The sequence below is a fragment of the Pseudophryne corroboree genome, chromosome 1, assembly GCF_028390025.1.
Source record: "Pseudophryne corroboree isolate aPseCor3 chromosome 1, aPseCor3.hap2, whole genome shotgun sequence".
NCBI classification, from domain to species: Eukaryota; Metazoa; Chordata; class Amphibia; order Anura; family Myobatrachidae; genus Pseudophryne; species Pseudophryne corroboree.
In genome coordinates this window covers 756,282,852-756,300,893 of record NC_086444.1, presented here as the reverse complement: position 1 = coordinate 756,300,893, position 18,042 = coordinate 756,282,852, and the positions used below count along the sequence as shown (strand labels likewise).

The following is an 18,042-nucleotide window of genomic DNA, read 5'->3' as shown; positions in this document are numbered from 1 at the left end:
GCCAGCCGTAATGTCCTCCCGATCTGTAGGTAAGTGAGGTCCATGGCACCCTCACTTTTACATCTTTGTTAAAGTAACCTCATTGTAAGGGGGCTCTCATATATGTATGTGTGTGTGTGTATATATATATATATATATATATATATATATACTGTATATTATAATTTTAAATTTACACCCTAGGGCCCCCCGTCTTAAGTACCCCGGGCCCCCCTATGCCTTAATCCAGCTCTGCAATACCTTTGTTTGCACAAGATAAGCACAGCACCACACTATTGCTCACATTCCATTTCCACCAAAGTTTAAATAAAAAAATTAAAATAAACGATAAAAAGCGACACATTTAACTAAGAAAGTCCAAATGTCCCTGTAATCTAGATTTTTTTTTTGAAAGACTTTCTGTAGCAAAATTATTGCAGCGTGTAAGTGGCCGACCAATCTGAAAATATCGATTGGTTGGGCATGAAGGATCGTCCAGCATGTTCCTCTGATGAAATATATTCCAAGTATCCGGGCAGTGTATGCCCTACCGTGGCCGACCAATGGGCATTCCTTTGTTCCGTCACATGTATCCTCCCCGGGTGTGGAGCTTGGATATTATATGACATACACTGAGAGATCTGGCTCATAAAATGTCTGGAATTTTATCTGCCCATGTATGCCCAGCATTAGCAATATGTGGAAATTAATATAGTATCCTTCCCTTAAATTCTTCATACAGTATATAGTCATTAATTTGTGATCAGTTATAATGTTTGGATCACAAGCAAGATCTTTTCTAGAAATCTATGTGAACCAAAAAAAACATTCAACAGTTTTGTCATCTGTTATTCTCGTTTATACAAACCAGGTGGTGTTTTTTTTTTATGAAATCAACTACTTACAGTACATGCCTTGGGATGTTGGGACCAGATGAGATGGAAAAAACCCAAACAGGACATCATTCAATCAAAACCTTTAATGCTCTGAAAGTAACTTGGTGCTATGGAAAATACTTTGAGAAAACCTGCTCTGCCGAATATTGCTCGTTTGCGCTCACCACACCAAGAAATAACATTAACCACAATACAGTAAGATCAGAGGGAAAGAAGAGTAAAATCAAATGGTAAAAACAGTAGCAATCTGAACAAATATCAAATACATTGAGATGCCCATAGCCCGCACAGGATTTATTCATTATTTTTTTGTCTTTTACATTTTGTTTAATTTATAAAAATAGAAACCGATACATTTCTTGGTTGTTTTTTTTATGTATACAACATTGAGTATATTTTTACATTAATATTAAATAAGCCCATTAGAGATAAAGTGCATGTAGATAGAGGGAAGTAAGGAAAAATAAGACTATTTCTCATGCTAAGCTGAAGCCCTCATAATGGTCTATGGCTTGGTTGAGTCGTGTCCTGAGGATTTCTTTTTTGCTGTACTTGGGCAGGTCCAGAAGGTTGTAGCATGTGTGCGCTACAGGTAGGTGGTCTTCCCCCGTGGCTATTGGCTGGATGATGACGTGTAAGCTGGACATTCCATAGATGGGAATACGGTCACTGCCGGTGAGGAACACTGGAAGGAAAGCAGGTTTATTAGTGTTTTGACAGAAAGCTCTCTACACAAGTAATCAGGTTGCATCACATTACCGATAGATTGAAACAAAGACGTGTTCTGCAGTTGTTATTGAATATTGCTGCCAGTAAAACACTTTCCATAGAGAACTACTGCATAGGTGATCAAGCCATTACAAAAACAGGAATCTGGAGAGTTGACATGAGGGCTGATGTTTCTTCTACAGTCCAGCACTAATAGCAGTGTGGACTGGATCTAACAAATGTTGGCCTATTACATTCAGTTTGCAGTGACTGAAAGCTAGGGAGACAGACTTCCATTCAAATTACCTCCTACTAATTAGGACTCATGATTAAAAATAATACTTATACAGTACTTGATGACTTTTTATCCCAACCATGCGGGAAATGCTAGAAGATGACGTGCAGGTGGAGAATTGTGTCATCACCGAGCCACCACCCACCAAATAATTCAGCCTTTTGCAACATTGGACATCGCCACAATACGATTCACCAATAGTGGCGGCTGCTATGCTCTCTCTCTGAAGTCCAGGAGAGCTCCTGCAAATGTCTCAGGCTCTGGGACCATGTATACATATTTGGAATTGGCCAATTAACTATTAAAAACAATTTTGGGGTAGGGAAGAATTATGTAAATGTGTTTGTAAAATACTGTAACTTGCTGGGCAGCCCACTCCATTGCCGGTCCATCACCCATGGGTGGACTGGAGGTTCTTTAATACATGGCTCAGAGCTGGGCGCAATTCTCTCTGAGGCTTCATACACTTTCTGTATATTAACATTGCCATTGACTCTCACTGTTCTGTAGAATGCCGACTGACAAAGAGTTGCTGACGGTTACAAGAAAAAGCACTACCTGGACAGTCACACAATGGCCTCAAAGTAACTTAAATAACCAAAGAATTAGATTTAGAGTAAAACTGTTTCAAATCTAATAACACAGCAAGACCAATCTCTTATGTGGTTAACAGACAACTAGAGAGATAGATTGCATTGGTAAACTTACAAGGCATGACGTGCATGGAAAACCCGGTTATAAAAAAAACCATGACATAAATGCAACTAAAATGTTCCATTTATGCAGTTTATCCCATTTTTCCAATGCATAATTGTGGGACTTTCTCTTACGTCCTAGAGCAGGGGTGGGGTACCTTTTTTCTACCGAGGGCCATTTGGATATTTATAAAATCCTTCGGGGGCCATACAAGTCTGCCCCCGCGCGTGCCAAAAAAATGGGTGTGGCCAGTTAAAATGGGACGTGATACACATATGCCCCCAATAGTGCAGTGCTAGATCCACAATTGCCCCCACAGTGCCAGGTATACAAATGCCCCCACAGTGCCAGGTATACAAATGCCCCTCACAGTGCCAGGTATACAGATGCCTCCACAGTGCCAGGTATACAAATGCCCCCACAGTGCCAGGTATATAAATGCCCCCACAGTGCCAGGTATACAGATGTCCACACAGTGCCAGGTATACAAATGCCCCTCACAGTGCCAGGTATACAGATGTCCCCACAGTGCCAGGTATACAGATGTCCCCACAGTGCCAGGTATACAGATGTCCCCACAGTGCCAGGTATACAGATGTCCCCACAGTGCCAGGTATACAGATACCCCCACAGTGCCAGGTATACAAATGCCCCTCACAGTGCCAGGTATACAGATGTCCCCACAGTGCCAGGTATACAGATGCCCCCACAGTGCCAGGTACACAAATGCCCCTCACAGTGCCAGGTATACAGATGCCCCCCCACAGTGGCAGGTATACAGATGTCCCCCCATCCCCCCTACCGCTTCTTTCGGCGGGGACACGGAGGAGAGCGCGGCTATGTTGGGCGGCGGCATATAAGACTTGAAACCAGCCGCGGCTCCTGATTGGCTGCCGGTCCGCAAGCTCTGATTGGCTCACGAACCGGCGGCTGGTTTCAAGTCCTACACACCGCCGCCCGTCAATAGCCGTGCTCTCCTCCGTGTGGTGACAGCTGAGACACGCTGCTGCAGGACTGTGCGGTGGCGTGTCTCACTGAGAGGAGTGGGTTGGCCGGACCAAACAGCTTCGCGGGCCTTATACGGCCCGCGGGCCGGAGGTTCCCCACCCCTGTCCTAGAGGATGCTGGGGACTCCAAAAGGACCATGGGGTACAGACGGGATCCGCAGGAGACATGGGCACACTAAAAATACTTTTACTGGGTGTGAACTGGCTGCTCCCTCTATGCTCCTCCCCCAGACCTCAGTTAGACTCTGTGCCCAGGAGTGACTGGACACACACTAGGGGAGCTCTACTGAGTTTCTCTAGAAAGACTTTTGTTAGGTTTTTATTTTCAGGGAGACCTGCTGGCTACAGGCTCCCTGCATCGTGGGACTGAGGGGAGAGAAGTCAGACCTACTTCTTCTTAGTTAAAGGCTCTGCTTCTTAGGCTACTGGACGCCATTAGCTCCAGAAGGTTCGATCACTTGGTTCGCCTAGCTGCTTGTTCCCGGAGCCGCACCGTCACCCCCTCACAGAAGCCAGAAGAAAGAAGCCGGGTGAGTATGAGAAGAACAGAAGACTTCAGTGACGGCAGAAGACTTCAGTAAAGGTACAGCGTCCCCTTTATTTGGCCACTGTGAGTGTGGGTGTCGGTACTAGATGTCGGCATGTCTGAGTCTGAGTGTTCCTCCACCTCGGAAGTTACTGGGGGCGCAGAAAAGGATCTGGAAATGGCTCTGTCGGCACAGCCGACTGCTGATTGGGTTACTATGTTAAAGTACACTTAATGCTAATGTGGCTTTATTGTCTAAGAGGCTGGATAAATCTGATTCTCAGATACAAGCATGGAGAAAATCCATGGAGGATGCTTTGGCTCAGGTACAGACCCCCTCAGGGCCACAAAAACGTTTGTTTGCCCAGATGGTAGATACAGATGCCGACACGGACTCCGATGTCGATTTTAATGAGGCTACTTTACACCCAAGGGTAGTCAAGAGTATTCAGTACATGATTGTGGCTATTAAAGATGTTTTACATATCTCTGACGAACCTGCTGTTCAAGACACAAGGATTTGCCTATTTAAAGGGAAAAAACCTGAGGTGAAGTTTCCCCCCTCTCATGAATGCTCTTTATGAAAAAGCTTGGGAGTCGCCGGACAAGAGGTGGCAGATTCCCAAGAGACTTTTTATGGCGTATACTTTCCCCTCTGATGACAGGGAAAAATGGGAGTCGTCTCCAAATGTCGACAAGGCTCTATCCCGTTTGTCCAAGAAGGTGGCGCTTCCGTCCCCTGACACGGCTGCTCTCAAGGATCCTGCGGATCGCACGCTGGAGACGTCTTTGAAGGCCATTTTCGTTAATACCGGTGCATTGCTCAGACCTGCTGTGGCGTCGGTATAGGTGAGTAGTGCTATTGATAAATGGGCTGATAATTTAGCTTCTGATATGGATACCCTTGATAAGGATAACATTCTTTTGACTCTTGGTTATATCAAAGACGCTGCAGATTACCTAAAGGATGCGGCGAGGGATGTTGGCCTCCTGGGATCAAGAGCCAATGCCATGGCGGTCTCGGCCAGGAGGGCGCTGTGGATCCATCAATGGAATGCTGATGCCGACTCCAAGAAAAATATGGAAGCTCTCCCCTTCACAGGTAGTGTCTTGTTTGGTGACGGTCTTGCTGACCTGGTGTGTACCGCTACTGCGGGTAAGTCATCTATTCTTCCTTATGTTCCCACTCAACAGAAAAAGGTGCCCCATCAGCAGATGCAGTCCTTTCGGCCTAATAAATACAAAAGATGTAAGGGCTCGTTCTTCCTCGCTTCAAAGGGTAGAGGAAGGGGAAAGAAGTCGCCTGCAGTGTCAGGCACCCAGGACCAAAAGTCCTCCCCTGCTCTACCAAGTCCACCGCATGACACTGGGGCTCCCCTGCGGGAGTCCGTGTCAGTGGGGGTCCGTCTCCGAATCTTCAGTCAGGTCTGGTTTCAATCAGCCCTGGATCCTTGGGTCTTAGACATAGTGTCCCAAGGGTACAAACTGGAGTTTCAGGAGATGCCCCCCGGCCGCTTTTTCAAATCAGCCTTGCCAGTTTCTCTTCCAGAAAGAGAAGTGGTAAATACTGCGATACAAAAGTTGTGTCAACAGAGGGTCATTGTCCCCGTTCCCCCGTCCCAACGGTTGGGAAGGGTTCTGTTCGAGCCTCTTTGTCGTACCGAAGCCGGACGATTCGGTCAGACCGATTCTGAACCTAAAATCCCTCAATCCATGCTTGAAAACTTTTAAGTTCAAGATGGAATCTCTTCGAGCTGTGATCTCCAGCCTAGAAGGGGGGGATTTTATGGCGTCAGTCGACATAAAGGATGCCTACTTACACGTCCCGGTATATCCTCCGCATCAGTCCTGAGATTTGCGGTGCAGGATTGTCATTACCAATTTCAGACGTTGCCGTTTGGGCTTTCCACTGCCCCGAGGTTATGGCAGAAATGATGGTACTCCTTCGCAAGCGAGGGGTCACAATTACCCCGTACTTGGACGATCTCCTGATAAAGGCGAGGTCAAAGGAACAATTGCTAAAGAATGTGGAACTCTCCCTGACGGTTCTGCAACATCACGGTTGGATTTTAAATTTGCCAAATTCTCTGATGATTCCGACAACTCGGCTGCTCTTCCTGGGCATGATCCTAGACACGGAGTGTTTCTTCCGGAGGACAAAGTTCTGGAAATACAGACCATGGTCAAGGAGCTTTTGAGACCGACAAGAGTGTCGATTCATCAAGGCACTCGAGTGCTAGGGAAGATGGTGGCGGCTTACGAAGCCATTCCGTTTGGCAGGTTTCATGCCAGGGTATTTCAGTGGAATCTGCTGGACAAATGGTCCGGGTCTCACCTACACATGCACCGGAAAATAAGTCTATCTTCCAGGGCCAGGATCTCTCTCCTGTTGTGGCTGCAAGGCTCTCACCGTCTAGAGGGACGCCGTTTCGGAATCCAGGACTGGGTCCTGCTGACCACAGATGCAAGTCTCCGAGGCTGGGGCGCAGTCGCGCAGGGAAGAAGTTTCCAGGGAAAATGGTCAAGCCAGGAATCTTCTGTCCATATAACAAGTTAAGAGCCATTTACAACGGCCTCCTGCAAGCGAAGAGCCTTTTCACTGTCCTGATCCAGTCGGACAACATAACAGCGGTGGCGTACATAAACCGCCAAGGTGGAACAAGGAGCAGGGCGGCAATGGCGGAAGCCACAAGAATTCTCCGCTGGGCGGAACAGCACGTGAGCGCTTTGTCAGCAGTCTTCCTCCCGGGCGTGGAACTGGGAAGCAGACTTCCTCAGCAGACACGATCTCCATCCAGGAGAGTGGGCTCTTCATCAAGAGGTTTTTGCAGAAGTGACAAGCCGTTGGGGAATTCCTTTGATAGACATGATGGCGTCTCGCCTCAACAAGAAACTTCTGAAGTATTGTTCCAGGTAAAGGGACCCCCAAGCCTGTGCGGTGGACTCCCTAGTGACTCCGTGGGTGTTTCAGTTGGTGTATGTTTTCCCTCCACTTCCTCTCATTCCAAAGGTGTTGAGGATCATAAGGCGAACAAGGGTTCAGGAAATACTCGTCGCTCCAGATTGTCCACGGAGGGCCTGGTATCTAGATCTTCAGGAATTACTAGTGGAAGATCCCTGGCCGCTTCCTCTAAGTTAGGACCTGTTACTGCAGGGGCCCTGCCTGTTTCTGGACTTACCGCGGCTGCGTTTGATGGCGTGGAAGTTGAACGCCAAATTTTAGCTCAGAAGGGTATTCCCGGGGAGGTCATCCCCACTAGGAAGGAGGCTAGGGAGGAGGTCACGGCGAAACATTATCACCGTATTTGGAGAAAGTATGTGTCATGGTGCGAAACCAAGGCAGCTCCTCCGGAGAAGTTTGACTTGGGTCGTTTCCTCCATTTTTTGCAGGTAGGTGTGGATGCAGGCCTGAAATTGGGTTCCATCAAAGTACAAATTTCGGCTTTATCTATTTTCTTTCAAAAGGAATTGGCCGTACTTCCTGAGGTTCAGACTTTTGTGAAGGGTGTGCTGCATATCCATCCTCCATTTGTGCCACCAGTGGCGCCGTGGGATCTTGAAGTGGTGTTGCAGTTTCTTATGTCTCACTGGTTTGAACCTTTGCGTAAGGTTGAGTTAAAGTTTCTCACTTGGAAAGTGGTCATGCTTTTGGCGTCTGCCAGACGAGTGTCCGAGTTGGCGGCTTTGTCTCACAAGAGCCCATATTTGATTTTTCATGTGGATAGAGCAGAATTGAGACTCGTCAGCAATTTCTGCCGAAGGTGGTTTCTTCATTTCACATTAATCAGCCTATTGTGGTACCTGTGGCTACGGATGCTGTGGCAGTCCCAAAATCTCTTGATGTTGTAAGGGCTTTGAAAATGTATGTCGCCAGAAAGGCTCTTGTTAGGAAAACAGAGGCTCTGTTTGTCCTGTATGCTTTAAAACAAGATTGGAAATCCTGCTTCTAAGCAGACTATTGCACGCTGGATTTGTAATACGATTCAGCACGCTCATTCTTCGGCTGGGTTGCCGTTTCCGAAGTCAGTAAAGGCCCATTCTACCAGGAAGGTGGGTTTATCTTGGGCGGCTGCCCGAGGGGTCTCTGCACTTCAACTTTGCCGAGCAGCTACATGGTCGGGTTCAAACACTTTTGCTAAGTCCTACAAGTTTGATACCCTGGCTGATGAGGACCTCATGTTTGCTCAATCGGTGCTGCAGAGTCGTCCGCACTCTCCCGCCCGGTCTGGAGCTTTGGTATAGACCCCATGGTCCTTTTGGAGTCCCCAGCATCCTCTAGGACGTAAGAGAAAATAGGATTTTAATACCTACCGGTAAATCCTTTTCTTCTAGTCCGTAGAGGATGCTGGGCGCCCATCCCAGTGCGGACTGTTCCTTGCAGTTGTATGAATACTGGTTATGTTCGGTTACACGAGGTTGTGTATCGGTAATGTTCAGCTTGTTGCTGTAGTTTGTTCATACTGTTATCTAGTTTCCTGCTGACCCAGTTGTACGTTTATGGTGTGGGCTGGTATGTTTCTTGCCCTTAGTTTAACAAAAATCCTTTCCTCGAAATGTCCGTCTCTCCTGGGCACAGTTCCTATAACTGAGGTCTGGGGGAGGGGTATAGAGGGAGGAGCCAGTTCACACCCAGTAAAAGTCTTTTTAGTGTGCCCATGTCTCCTGCGGATCCCGTCTATACCCCATGGTCCTTTTGGAGTCCCCATCATCCTCTACGGACTAGAAGAAAAGGATTTACCGGTAGGTATTCAGATCCTATTTTTTTAAATCTGCAGGTAACTGCAGGAAATTTGGAGCTGTCAGAGCAACCAAGCCAAAGTTTCTAGTGGAGACACGTAAATGTCTAATTAGTTGCTTAGGGAAACTTCACCATTTCTACACCATTGTCCTCTTTATTAACTTTCATAGCTGAAGACATCAGGCTCTTCCATATTAAAAAGATTCCTCTCACAGTGCCCCAAATGGAAGACTCTTAGATAAAGTAGCCGAGGAATAACATTAGCAATCGATTACACTTTTTGTCATACTTTTAATGCTATCTACACAAAGGAATGCTTAAGTGGGTAGAATTAATATAGTTAAAATGAATTTCCTCCTTCAGGTTTTATAACTCTACCTAATCACATCCCCAAATTTTGGTTCCGGGAATTACACAACCTAGTTAGTGATTTTGTCTGGGGTAATAAGAGGCCGCGGTTCCAACATGCCATCCTGTTTACACATAATCATACCAAGAATTTATACTGCCTCACTTCACCCCATATTAAGGGATGTAGTTATGTGACCGGGGGTCAGGAGACCGCCGGTCACAATACTGATAACTACATCCCACCCCCACACAATACCGACAGTCAGCATGCCAACTAACAGGGACTAGTGAGTGTCCACGACACCCATATAGAGTGGGAATAGAGCCTGTGGCGAACTCAGCTCGCCATCAAGCACCCAGGGTAGTGAGCGCAGAGAGCCCGCAAGGGGCTTTGTTTAGCTGGCCTCCCCGCCGGCATTATAATCCCCGGGATCCCGGCATTGGTAAGGTGACCGGCGGGATCCGAATCGCCGGTCAATCATACCCATCCCCGTATTAATATGCTATTGTGTTGAGTAGGGTACTAGAGTGGTCCTAGAGTTAGGGCACTTAGCAGTGGGTCCAGTTAGAAAATGAATCCATACCTTCACACATTGCACAGCACCCTTGGAGGTCTAGTGTTCCTGTCATCTCTCTTGCTAATGTTTGCCCCACTTTAGCTTGATGGACTCGATTACGGAGATTACCCTCCCTGACCCCCTATTTAACAATAAACAATCAGTAGTTCTCTTCAATTTGGTACTCATAACTTGAATTCAAGTCTTTCTTTTCTTATTCTAGATTTCATGCCACTACTTTCTAGTTACTGGTATTGTTGGGCTGATTACGCCCCCCACCCACTTTTCCTCCCTGTCTTTCCCTTCACCCTCCCTCTTGGTGTTGTCCCATGTATAATTGGATTTCTAAATGTTCTTATTATTTAGTTTATACTGTACTGGATCTTTTTGAGCCACTATTGTTTCACAAGATTGCATTTCTGTACTTTTGTATGTTGTATTGGATCCTATTTTATATTTGGATGTGCTGTATTTGGATTTTCAATATCCGACTTTGAAAGCAGTAAACATATATTTAAAAAAATGTAAAAAAATATATAAAATAAAGTCTTCCACTAAGCAGAGTGATGGCTTTCTGCAATCTAACTTAATTACTAAGGGGCTAATTTAACATGGATTGCATTTGTAAAGTTGCTTGCAGGCAGCTTTGCAAATGCGATCCTTAGCAATGCAGTAGGAGGTGTTACACACCTTTTTTCTGCATTTGCAATCCCAGTGCTGCGACTGCGTCGTAGCCTGGGATCAACAGGCCAGTGTGACCGGTGGTCGCGATGTTCCTCGCAGACTGCCAGCTGAGTAAGCCTCAGCTTACTCAGGCTGGCCATCGCAGGGAAGCTTGCGAAGCCAAGGAAACTGGGTTTGGCGATGTAGTCCTTGGTCTCAGCATGCCCCCGTTTCCGGCAACGTCGGCTGCCCCCGCCCTTTCCCCTGCACACCTCAGCCTGTTAATCAGGCAGAGGCATTCGCAATACTGCTATCATCAGGAAACTGTGCTGAGGATTGCAGGAGCGATCTTTACTGAATAACCCCCTAAATATGCATTCAGCTTACATAACAAGATATATGCAAGGAGCTCAAAAAACACAGCTACTTACACAAAAACTTCTTTTTCTTCTCCAGAGGAAATTCATGGAACGTTTCCCAAAACATCCTGACAGTAGGGTGGACAGCTGAGTATTCACCTTTGTAGATTGCATTCTGTAACAGAGCCAAATATTGCCATATTTTTAGCACTGCGTGTTACGTGTAATACCATTTTAAAAAGGCCATAAACCGCAGATTAAATTGGGCATACCTAAACTCCCCTACCTTCATAATTAAAGAACAACCATGTATAATTTAAGATTAAATGCAGATTAAGTAGATTTAAATACAGAAGATCATAGCTGTTATCAATTTGATATACATAAAATGTTGCATAAAGATCTAATGATAAGTGGAAGGTGATAACACACAAGCCAATCATTACGGGTTTGAAAAATGACAGTTAGAAGCTGATTGGCTTTGTTATCACCTTCCACTTATCACTGCTTTATCACTTCTCCAGGCTTAATACATCTGCCCCTCTGTTCCCTCCATCAGGCCTGGGTAATTAGCGCTTCCAAATCCCCCCGCCTCTCGGCACCACTGAGTAATGTTGGGGCAACACTGTGGCACAGTGGTTAGCTCCGCTTCCTTACAGTACTTATCTGATGTAACAGTATTTGCATGGGTTTCCCCCGGAACTGGTTTCTGACACAATTCAAAGACATACTAGCAGGCTGTTGCCAAAAATGAGCCCTAATATGAGTCAATGTGACTGATAAAACATGCTATGTAACATGCTGTAGAATATGTGCTAAACACTGTTAATAGATAATCATTATGATCAGTAATCTAGGAAACCTGAGCCCAGTAAATGACTACAGCAAGTCATGGGACCAGAAAGGGAAGCTAATGCAGAGAATCAGTGACCTGCACACAGTGATCCCAAGTCAATAATACAGAGGTAAATGAAATGTTAAGCATAAAAAAAGAACAGAAAGCTCTGCAACAGCTTCCCAAATGTAACAAAACTTTCTGTAGAAAGCAGCACTTAGTGATTACATAAGAATCATCCTGCATTTGGTTCTCTGTGGTGCTCACCTCCTCCAGCTCCTGCCAGTTATAGTTGCTGCTGCCAACCACCATGGCCTTCAGTTCAGATGGCTGAAAAAGCTCAAGCACTTTCCCACCACAGACTTTGAGGAATCCGGTAGAGAACGCCTCATACCATTCCTGGACTGACTTGTTGAACACATAGTTCACATAAGCATCAACAAATTCTTGTCTGCAAAGAATGACAGAAAAATGTGTAATTGTAAAATTGGGGACACATCCCTATCTATATATAAATAGCAACATATATACAACCACCATTTGCAGATTTGTAAGAATTCCCCTCAAAGACCCCACTGAGGTCCAGGCATGTAGAGAGGTGTCCGAAGCCCCTGTACATGTCCCTTCCTTCTGCAGATGTTCTTGCTACCTCTGTGGAGAATACCCTTACTATTTGATGGACGCACTTAGAAAGAACTTCTCTTCTGTCTTGTGCAGCATCAACATCTTCCCAGATTAGAATCATTGCCTGCTATACTGTACTGTCTGCTCAGCCTACAGGGTTTCATTGCTGTGCTCCTGTACATGAAGAAATCTAGGCTAGCACAGTATTGTGATTTCTGGACTCCAAATTACCAAGCGTGTGCTTTAATGTCTAACAGAGTCCCATAGCTCTAAAGGGGGTACACACGGAGAGATCCGTGCTTAAAATCTAAGCAATCTTGCTAGATTGCTTAGATTTTAAGAACGGATCTGCCGTGTGTATGCCCTCCAGCGATAGCGATGCGCGGCCCCGCGCATCGCTATCGCCGATGCTAGATTGAGCTGCATGCAGGCTCAATCTAGCGGGTCGCTCACTTCACCGTTGTGTGAAGTGAGCGCCCCCCCGCCGGCTTTCCCCCTCGCTCAGCACATCGCGCTGTGCTGAGCGGGGTGAGAGATGTGTGCTGAGCGGTCTGTGTTAAGATCGCTCAGCACACATCTCTCCCGTGAGTACCCCCCTTAAGCTCTTTCTTCACTTGTGTCTGATTTATCTAAGATAGCAAGAGATAAGAGGCAGTATCTGTCTGGCTATATTAAGATATACTAAAACAGAACAATAGGCATCACTACAGTTAAAGCAGAAGACTGTAGTCTAGACACCCTTCCAGAATATCTACAACTAGTAGTTAAGTAATAAGTCTCTTTGAATGAATGCATAGATGGAGCTATCTGCAGTGATTGTGTCAGGCTCCCCAATTCTCCAGGCTACCTACTGCCTTCCACTGAGAATGCAGTTTTATCTCCAAGGAGAGCTTCATGACAGCTCTAGTCCAGAATTGTGGTCAAGATAATTTAATAAACAGATGGTTGTACGGTTATCACAATCAATTGGAACTGTACTACAGTACTTGACCAAATAGTTTCTTTTCATGGTACATTTTAGAAACAATGGGGGTCATTCTGACCCGATCGCACGCTGCAGTTTATCGCAGTGATCGGGTCAGAACTGCGCATGCACCGGCGCCGCAGTGATCGCCTCTGCCTGATTTACAGGCAGAGGCAGTCGCTGGGCGGGGCGGAAAAGCAGCGTTTGGCCGCCGTTTCACGGGCCGGCCAACGCAGGTGTAGCCGGACCATGCAGGGGGCGGCCCGCAGCAGCTGTGTGACATCACACGCAGCCGCTGCAGGCCGGGGAGTAACGAGTAGCTCCTGGCCAGCACGCTAAAGCTGCGCTGGCCGGGAGCTACTCCTAAAGTGCAAAAGCATCGCCGCTGTGCGATGCTTTTGCACTTCTGCGGGGAAGGGAGGGGGGCGCTGACATGCGGGACGGGATAGCCCTGTGCTGGGCGTTCCCCCGCATGTCTATTGTCATGATCGTAGAAATTTTGCAGGGCTACGATCAACTCGGAATGACCCCCATTGCTCTTATCTTATTTCATCAAATATTTTTGGACAGTGATAAAGCACTAAAAACTATGTTTGCAATTTATAGAATAACTCTAACCGACAATGCAATATAGTTTTGGAATTAACAACATTTTAATAAAATGCAAAGTTAGATTTATCAGTTCTGTGATGATCTAGTAAAGTGCTTGCCACGCTGCGGGCTTGGTGGTGACCTGCGGTCGCCACAGGTACTATTCCTACTCTATGGGTGTCATGGATAGCCATGAGTGGGAATAGTCCCTGTTGGTCGGCATGCCAACCGTCGGGACTTTCAGGGGGGGCAGGATGTAGGGAGAAGGTGTTGTGACAGGCGGTCTCCAGAGCGCCGGTCACATAACCGAATCCCCACCTGTCACCAGAATTAATTTTAGATGCTTTGGCCTGCTCACTTTATAGAAACATACTGTCCTGGCTCATACACCAGAGCACCCAGTATTCTATAGGCTCCAAAGGATAGCCACAAAAAGGGCCCAACATACTGCTAAAGGGACAAGATCAATGTTCAATCTAGCTATGTAGGTGGGTGACTAAATGTAACAAATCTGGCAGTTTGCCTATTGGGTTGATACTTCTGTCCATCAACAGGGAACAGGGCTATTATTGAATTTAGAAAGTGACCACACATACCGTACAGCTCAGTAATGGTCATCTTCCTACCAACGCGTCCAATAATGGCCTCATCAATTTCACAGGAATGGGGTCACGCACACTGTGACATCACCAATTACCCGATATTGCTACTAAGAGTATGGGCATCACCATAAATGTCACTTGTAACATACCGGTTTTCTTTATTCACAGTTATCTTGTCTCCTCCAGGCACCAAGGGTTTTATTTCAGTGAGCCCGTAACTGTCCCTACAGATCTAAAATCAAAGACAGCATAAACTCTCTCAGTTCACAGTAATATTTTAATTTACAGTTTTATATAAACATATATAAACCTCCACTGATTGCACACTCTACCAGCAGCATCCAACACAGTGCACCCGAAATGGGGGCCTCTGGTGGTTCCTCTGCGGGCAGGTTGTGCCTCACGTGGATTGTTCATACAGGTTATATCATACGACCACACAAGTGCCCGTTCTCCCATGTATGCATTGGGCCCATGTATGGCTTACCTCCCAGTGTAACTTCTGTAGTGCGCCCAACATGGCTGCCTCATCTGGTACGCTTGTGGATGGGATGAAAATACATGGACATGATAGTTTTGTTGGTACCCTACTCTGAACGTTAGGACGCTGCAATCACCTCCATTTTGTGTCATCTCTTCTAGGGGTGGACTATTCCACCCAGGGTAATCCTACGCAGTGCGCCCAAGATGACTGCCGCACATGGTACCCTGTGAGGGTGGAATACACAGCCCATGGAAGTTATTACTCAAAATGAATATACCAATCCTGCATTATGATTACTCTATGCATTTTAGGTTTTAATGTTTATGTCTGTGTGTATTGCTGTATTAATCCTCTGTATTATGTTTATTGTTCTGATGTCTGTAAAGCGCCTTGAGTCCTGTTTGGAGAAAGAGCGCTATATAAATAAAATTACTATTATTATAAATGATACATCATTCACTTCATAGGGAGATGTAGAATTAAAATGAGATTGAAAAAAATAAAATGTGCCTGCAGACATTTGTGTCTCTAATATGAACCTAACATGTTACACGGGTCTTGTACTGTGCAATCCAATATCTCCTTACTGTAAAATTAAGGCAAAAAGTGTCCTCAACATCTTCTCCAGTATAGTCTAAGAGCTGCTGTAGGCTCCTAGAGGAACAACGGCAAAGACACAAAGCAAAACACAAAACAATGTGAATCTCAATCTGGCAGTGATCAAAATATATTTTCTTTGTCAGTTTCATTTAAATTCAATTAACCCCCGACATTCACAGGACAAACACATTATGCAGTATTATGGGTTAGTTTGTATTTGTTGTGTGTAGCTTTTGTAAGAACAGATATTTCTAATAGTGTTGAGCTACTTTAGGGCAGTAAGGATGGTGTAATGGTTAGCATTACTGCCTGTGCGGAGTTTGTTTATCTCCCCGTACTTGCGTGGGTTTCCTCCGGGTACTCCGGTTTCCTCCCACAATCCAAAAATATACTGGAAGGTTAATTGGCTCCCAACAAAATTAACCCTAGCGTGACTGTGTCTGTGTGTACATGTGATAGGGAATATAGATTGTAAGCTCCACTGGGCAGGGACTGATGTGATGGGGTAAAAATTCTCTGTACAGCGCTGCGGAATATGTGTGCGCTATATAAATAACTGGTAATAAATAAATAATAATAAAATAAACCTGACGCATGCTCTTCATACACCAGTCTACATTCTATAGGAATGGCTTTCCACCTTCAGTACCTACAAAGACGTGCTAAAGGCCCACATCATTTGCACTGTTGCACACAAATGGTGTCGTGATTTTAAATAAGGAACGAAGATATTAAATTTTTTTTTTTTTTTTGTATAAAATAGGTATTTCAGGGTTGAAATTAGTACATGTTGGAAACACGAGATAAGGCTGGTTAGATTCAAGTTCCAGTGGTCTGCAGATGAAACAGTATAACATTTACAAGGTACCAGTCGAAAAAGAAAGAGTGCATTTTGGCAATACCAATAAAATGATATTGCGTATATTGAGGGGGTTCTGACGCATTATGCTGGCAAGTACAATGGTCTGCCTCTCACACAACGCAATGTTATTGGTGTCACTTATGTCATTACTTCATGTACTAACACATTTTAGCTTTTGGAGCAATGTTGGAATTATTGAACGAATACTGGAAATTGTTCTCAAACCCTTGCCAAGAGAGAGGGGCCTATTAGGCATATTCCTGCATCAGTGTTATGGTGAATGGAGAGCAATGAAACCTATATCATCACAACCAGGACAAGTGTACTGTAAATTACATGTTTCACTGTTACATGAAAAACAATTAGGCTCAGTTTCAGCTGGCTCTTGCAACATAGATTGTAATGTTTTGTATGGGTTATATGAAATCGGAAAGATAGCAAGTAATGTTTTGCACTGTTGGATAGTTGGATGTACCTTCCTTCTGTGGGTGACAGCTCCTTCAGATCATCTAAAGTGGCTGGAACATTCAGTAGCTTCTTATATAGCACCAATGGAAAGTGGAGATCAACCACCGTGAAGTTATAAATGGCTAAACCACACATGATGCCAATTAGATGGAACCAGTTGTGCTCTACAAAACACTAGAGATAAAAGTGTAAAGTAAATATACAGGGGTGTAATGTAAGAGTACCAATTTAAATCAAGATACAAAATAGCAATTTCATAACATGAAGAAAATGATTCACCTGCATCATTCAAGACTCTTCAGAAAAAATTAGGTCTAAATGCTTTTAAATAGGATGTTCAAGGTATATCAAAATATTGTGTGTCCCTGCTGCAAGCCGGGACTGGTCTTAAAAGGAAACCCAGGAATAGACATTGCATTTATTGTAATCCATATTATTGTCATTTATTTTTTATGATGTTCTGCAAAAACACATCAATGGGAGACTCCCTATGAATTGTCCTAAATGGCCTTCAAATGAGCAATAGCCCTAGCCCGGTTTTTCTTCCTTGTCTCATGACCATCGTTATTCTCCAAATAGGTGTACCTCCTCTGCTTGCTGCCGGCCACTGGACTATCTATACTCATGTGCCTCTTTAAGGATCGGCTTGTCTGCAAGCTCGTTGAGGCTGGTCTACTTCAGAGATGTCAGTTACACCCCCTGACATTCACTGACCGCCTGATTCCCTTCGCTATTGAAGGTTCTCAATCCTCTGCTGAGCCAGTTATTCAACATATGCACTTGTCAAATTCCAAAATAAATTTCACAAATGTATTTTATGCAATGCCCACGCATACTGTATTATACAGATGTGCCCTCATACCTACAGCCCATACTTGCCAACACTAATCAGTCTCCTGCTGCCCTGCAAAGCCCTCCCAATCCCCTGGAATACCCCAGCCCCATCTGAAAACCGGTCTGCATATGCACGAGTCCGGCCGTGACAGGGCAGAGCTTGGTGCCAGCATGCAAAACAGGCCTGCCAAGCAAGCATCGCGGGCCTGTGGGCAGCATCGGCTGTCCAACCCAGCAGATCCAGGGAGCTTCCAGCCACCAGTGCTGGGCTGCAGGCATGGAGACCTTAAAGCACAGTGTCGCTCTCCAGGTGCCATGGCAGAACCCTCCTGAAATCACATGTAGGGAGCCGCGGGAAGTGAGACATCCAGGTGGGGGAGTGATAGAGGAGCTTGCCCCGGCG

General features: G+C 45.4%; 1 protein-coding gene across 3 annotated transcripts in view; it reads right to left on the bottom strand.

Annotated features, from left to right (window-relative positions):
• Positions 1-940: 940 nt before the first annotated feature.
• HERC3 (HECT and RLD domain containing E3 ubiquitin protein ligase 3) overlaps positions 941-18,042 on the bottom strand; it is a 274,861-nt gene continuing 257,759 nt past the window's right edge. For all 3 annotated transcript variants that reach the window (XM_063917111.1, XM_063917130.1, XM_063917122.1), the window contains 6 exons: positions 16,813-16,979; positions 15,463-15,529; positions 14,541-14,623; positions 11,878-12,061; positions 10,848-10,950; positions 941-1,560 (listed from right to left, as the gene is read on the bottom strand). In XM_063917111.1, coding sequence (XP_063773181.1) covers positions 1,352-1,560; positions 10,848-10,950; positions 11,878-12,061; positions 14,541-14,623; positions 15,463-15,529; positions 16,813-16,979 — 813 coding nt within the window. In that variant the 3' untranslated portion in view covers positions 941-1,351. The remainder of the gene's footprint in view (positions 1,561-10,847; positions 10,951-11,877; positions 12,062-14,540; positions 14,624-15,462; positions 15,530-16,812; positions 16,980-18,042) is intronic.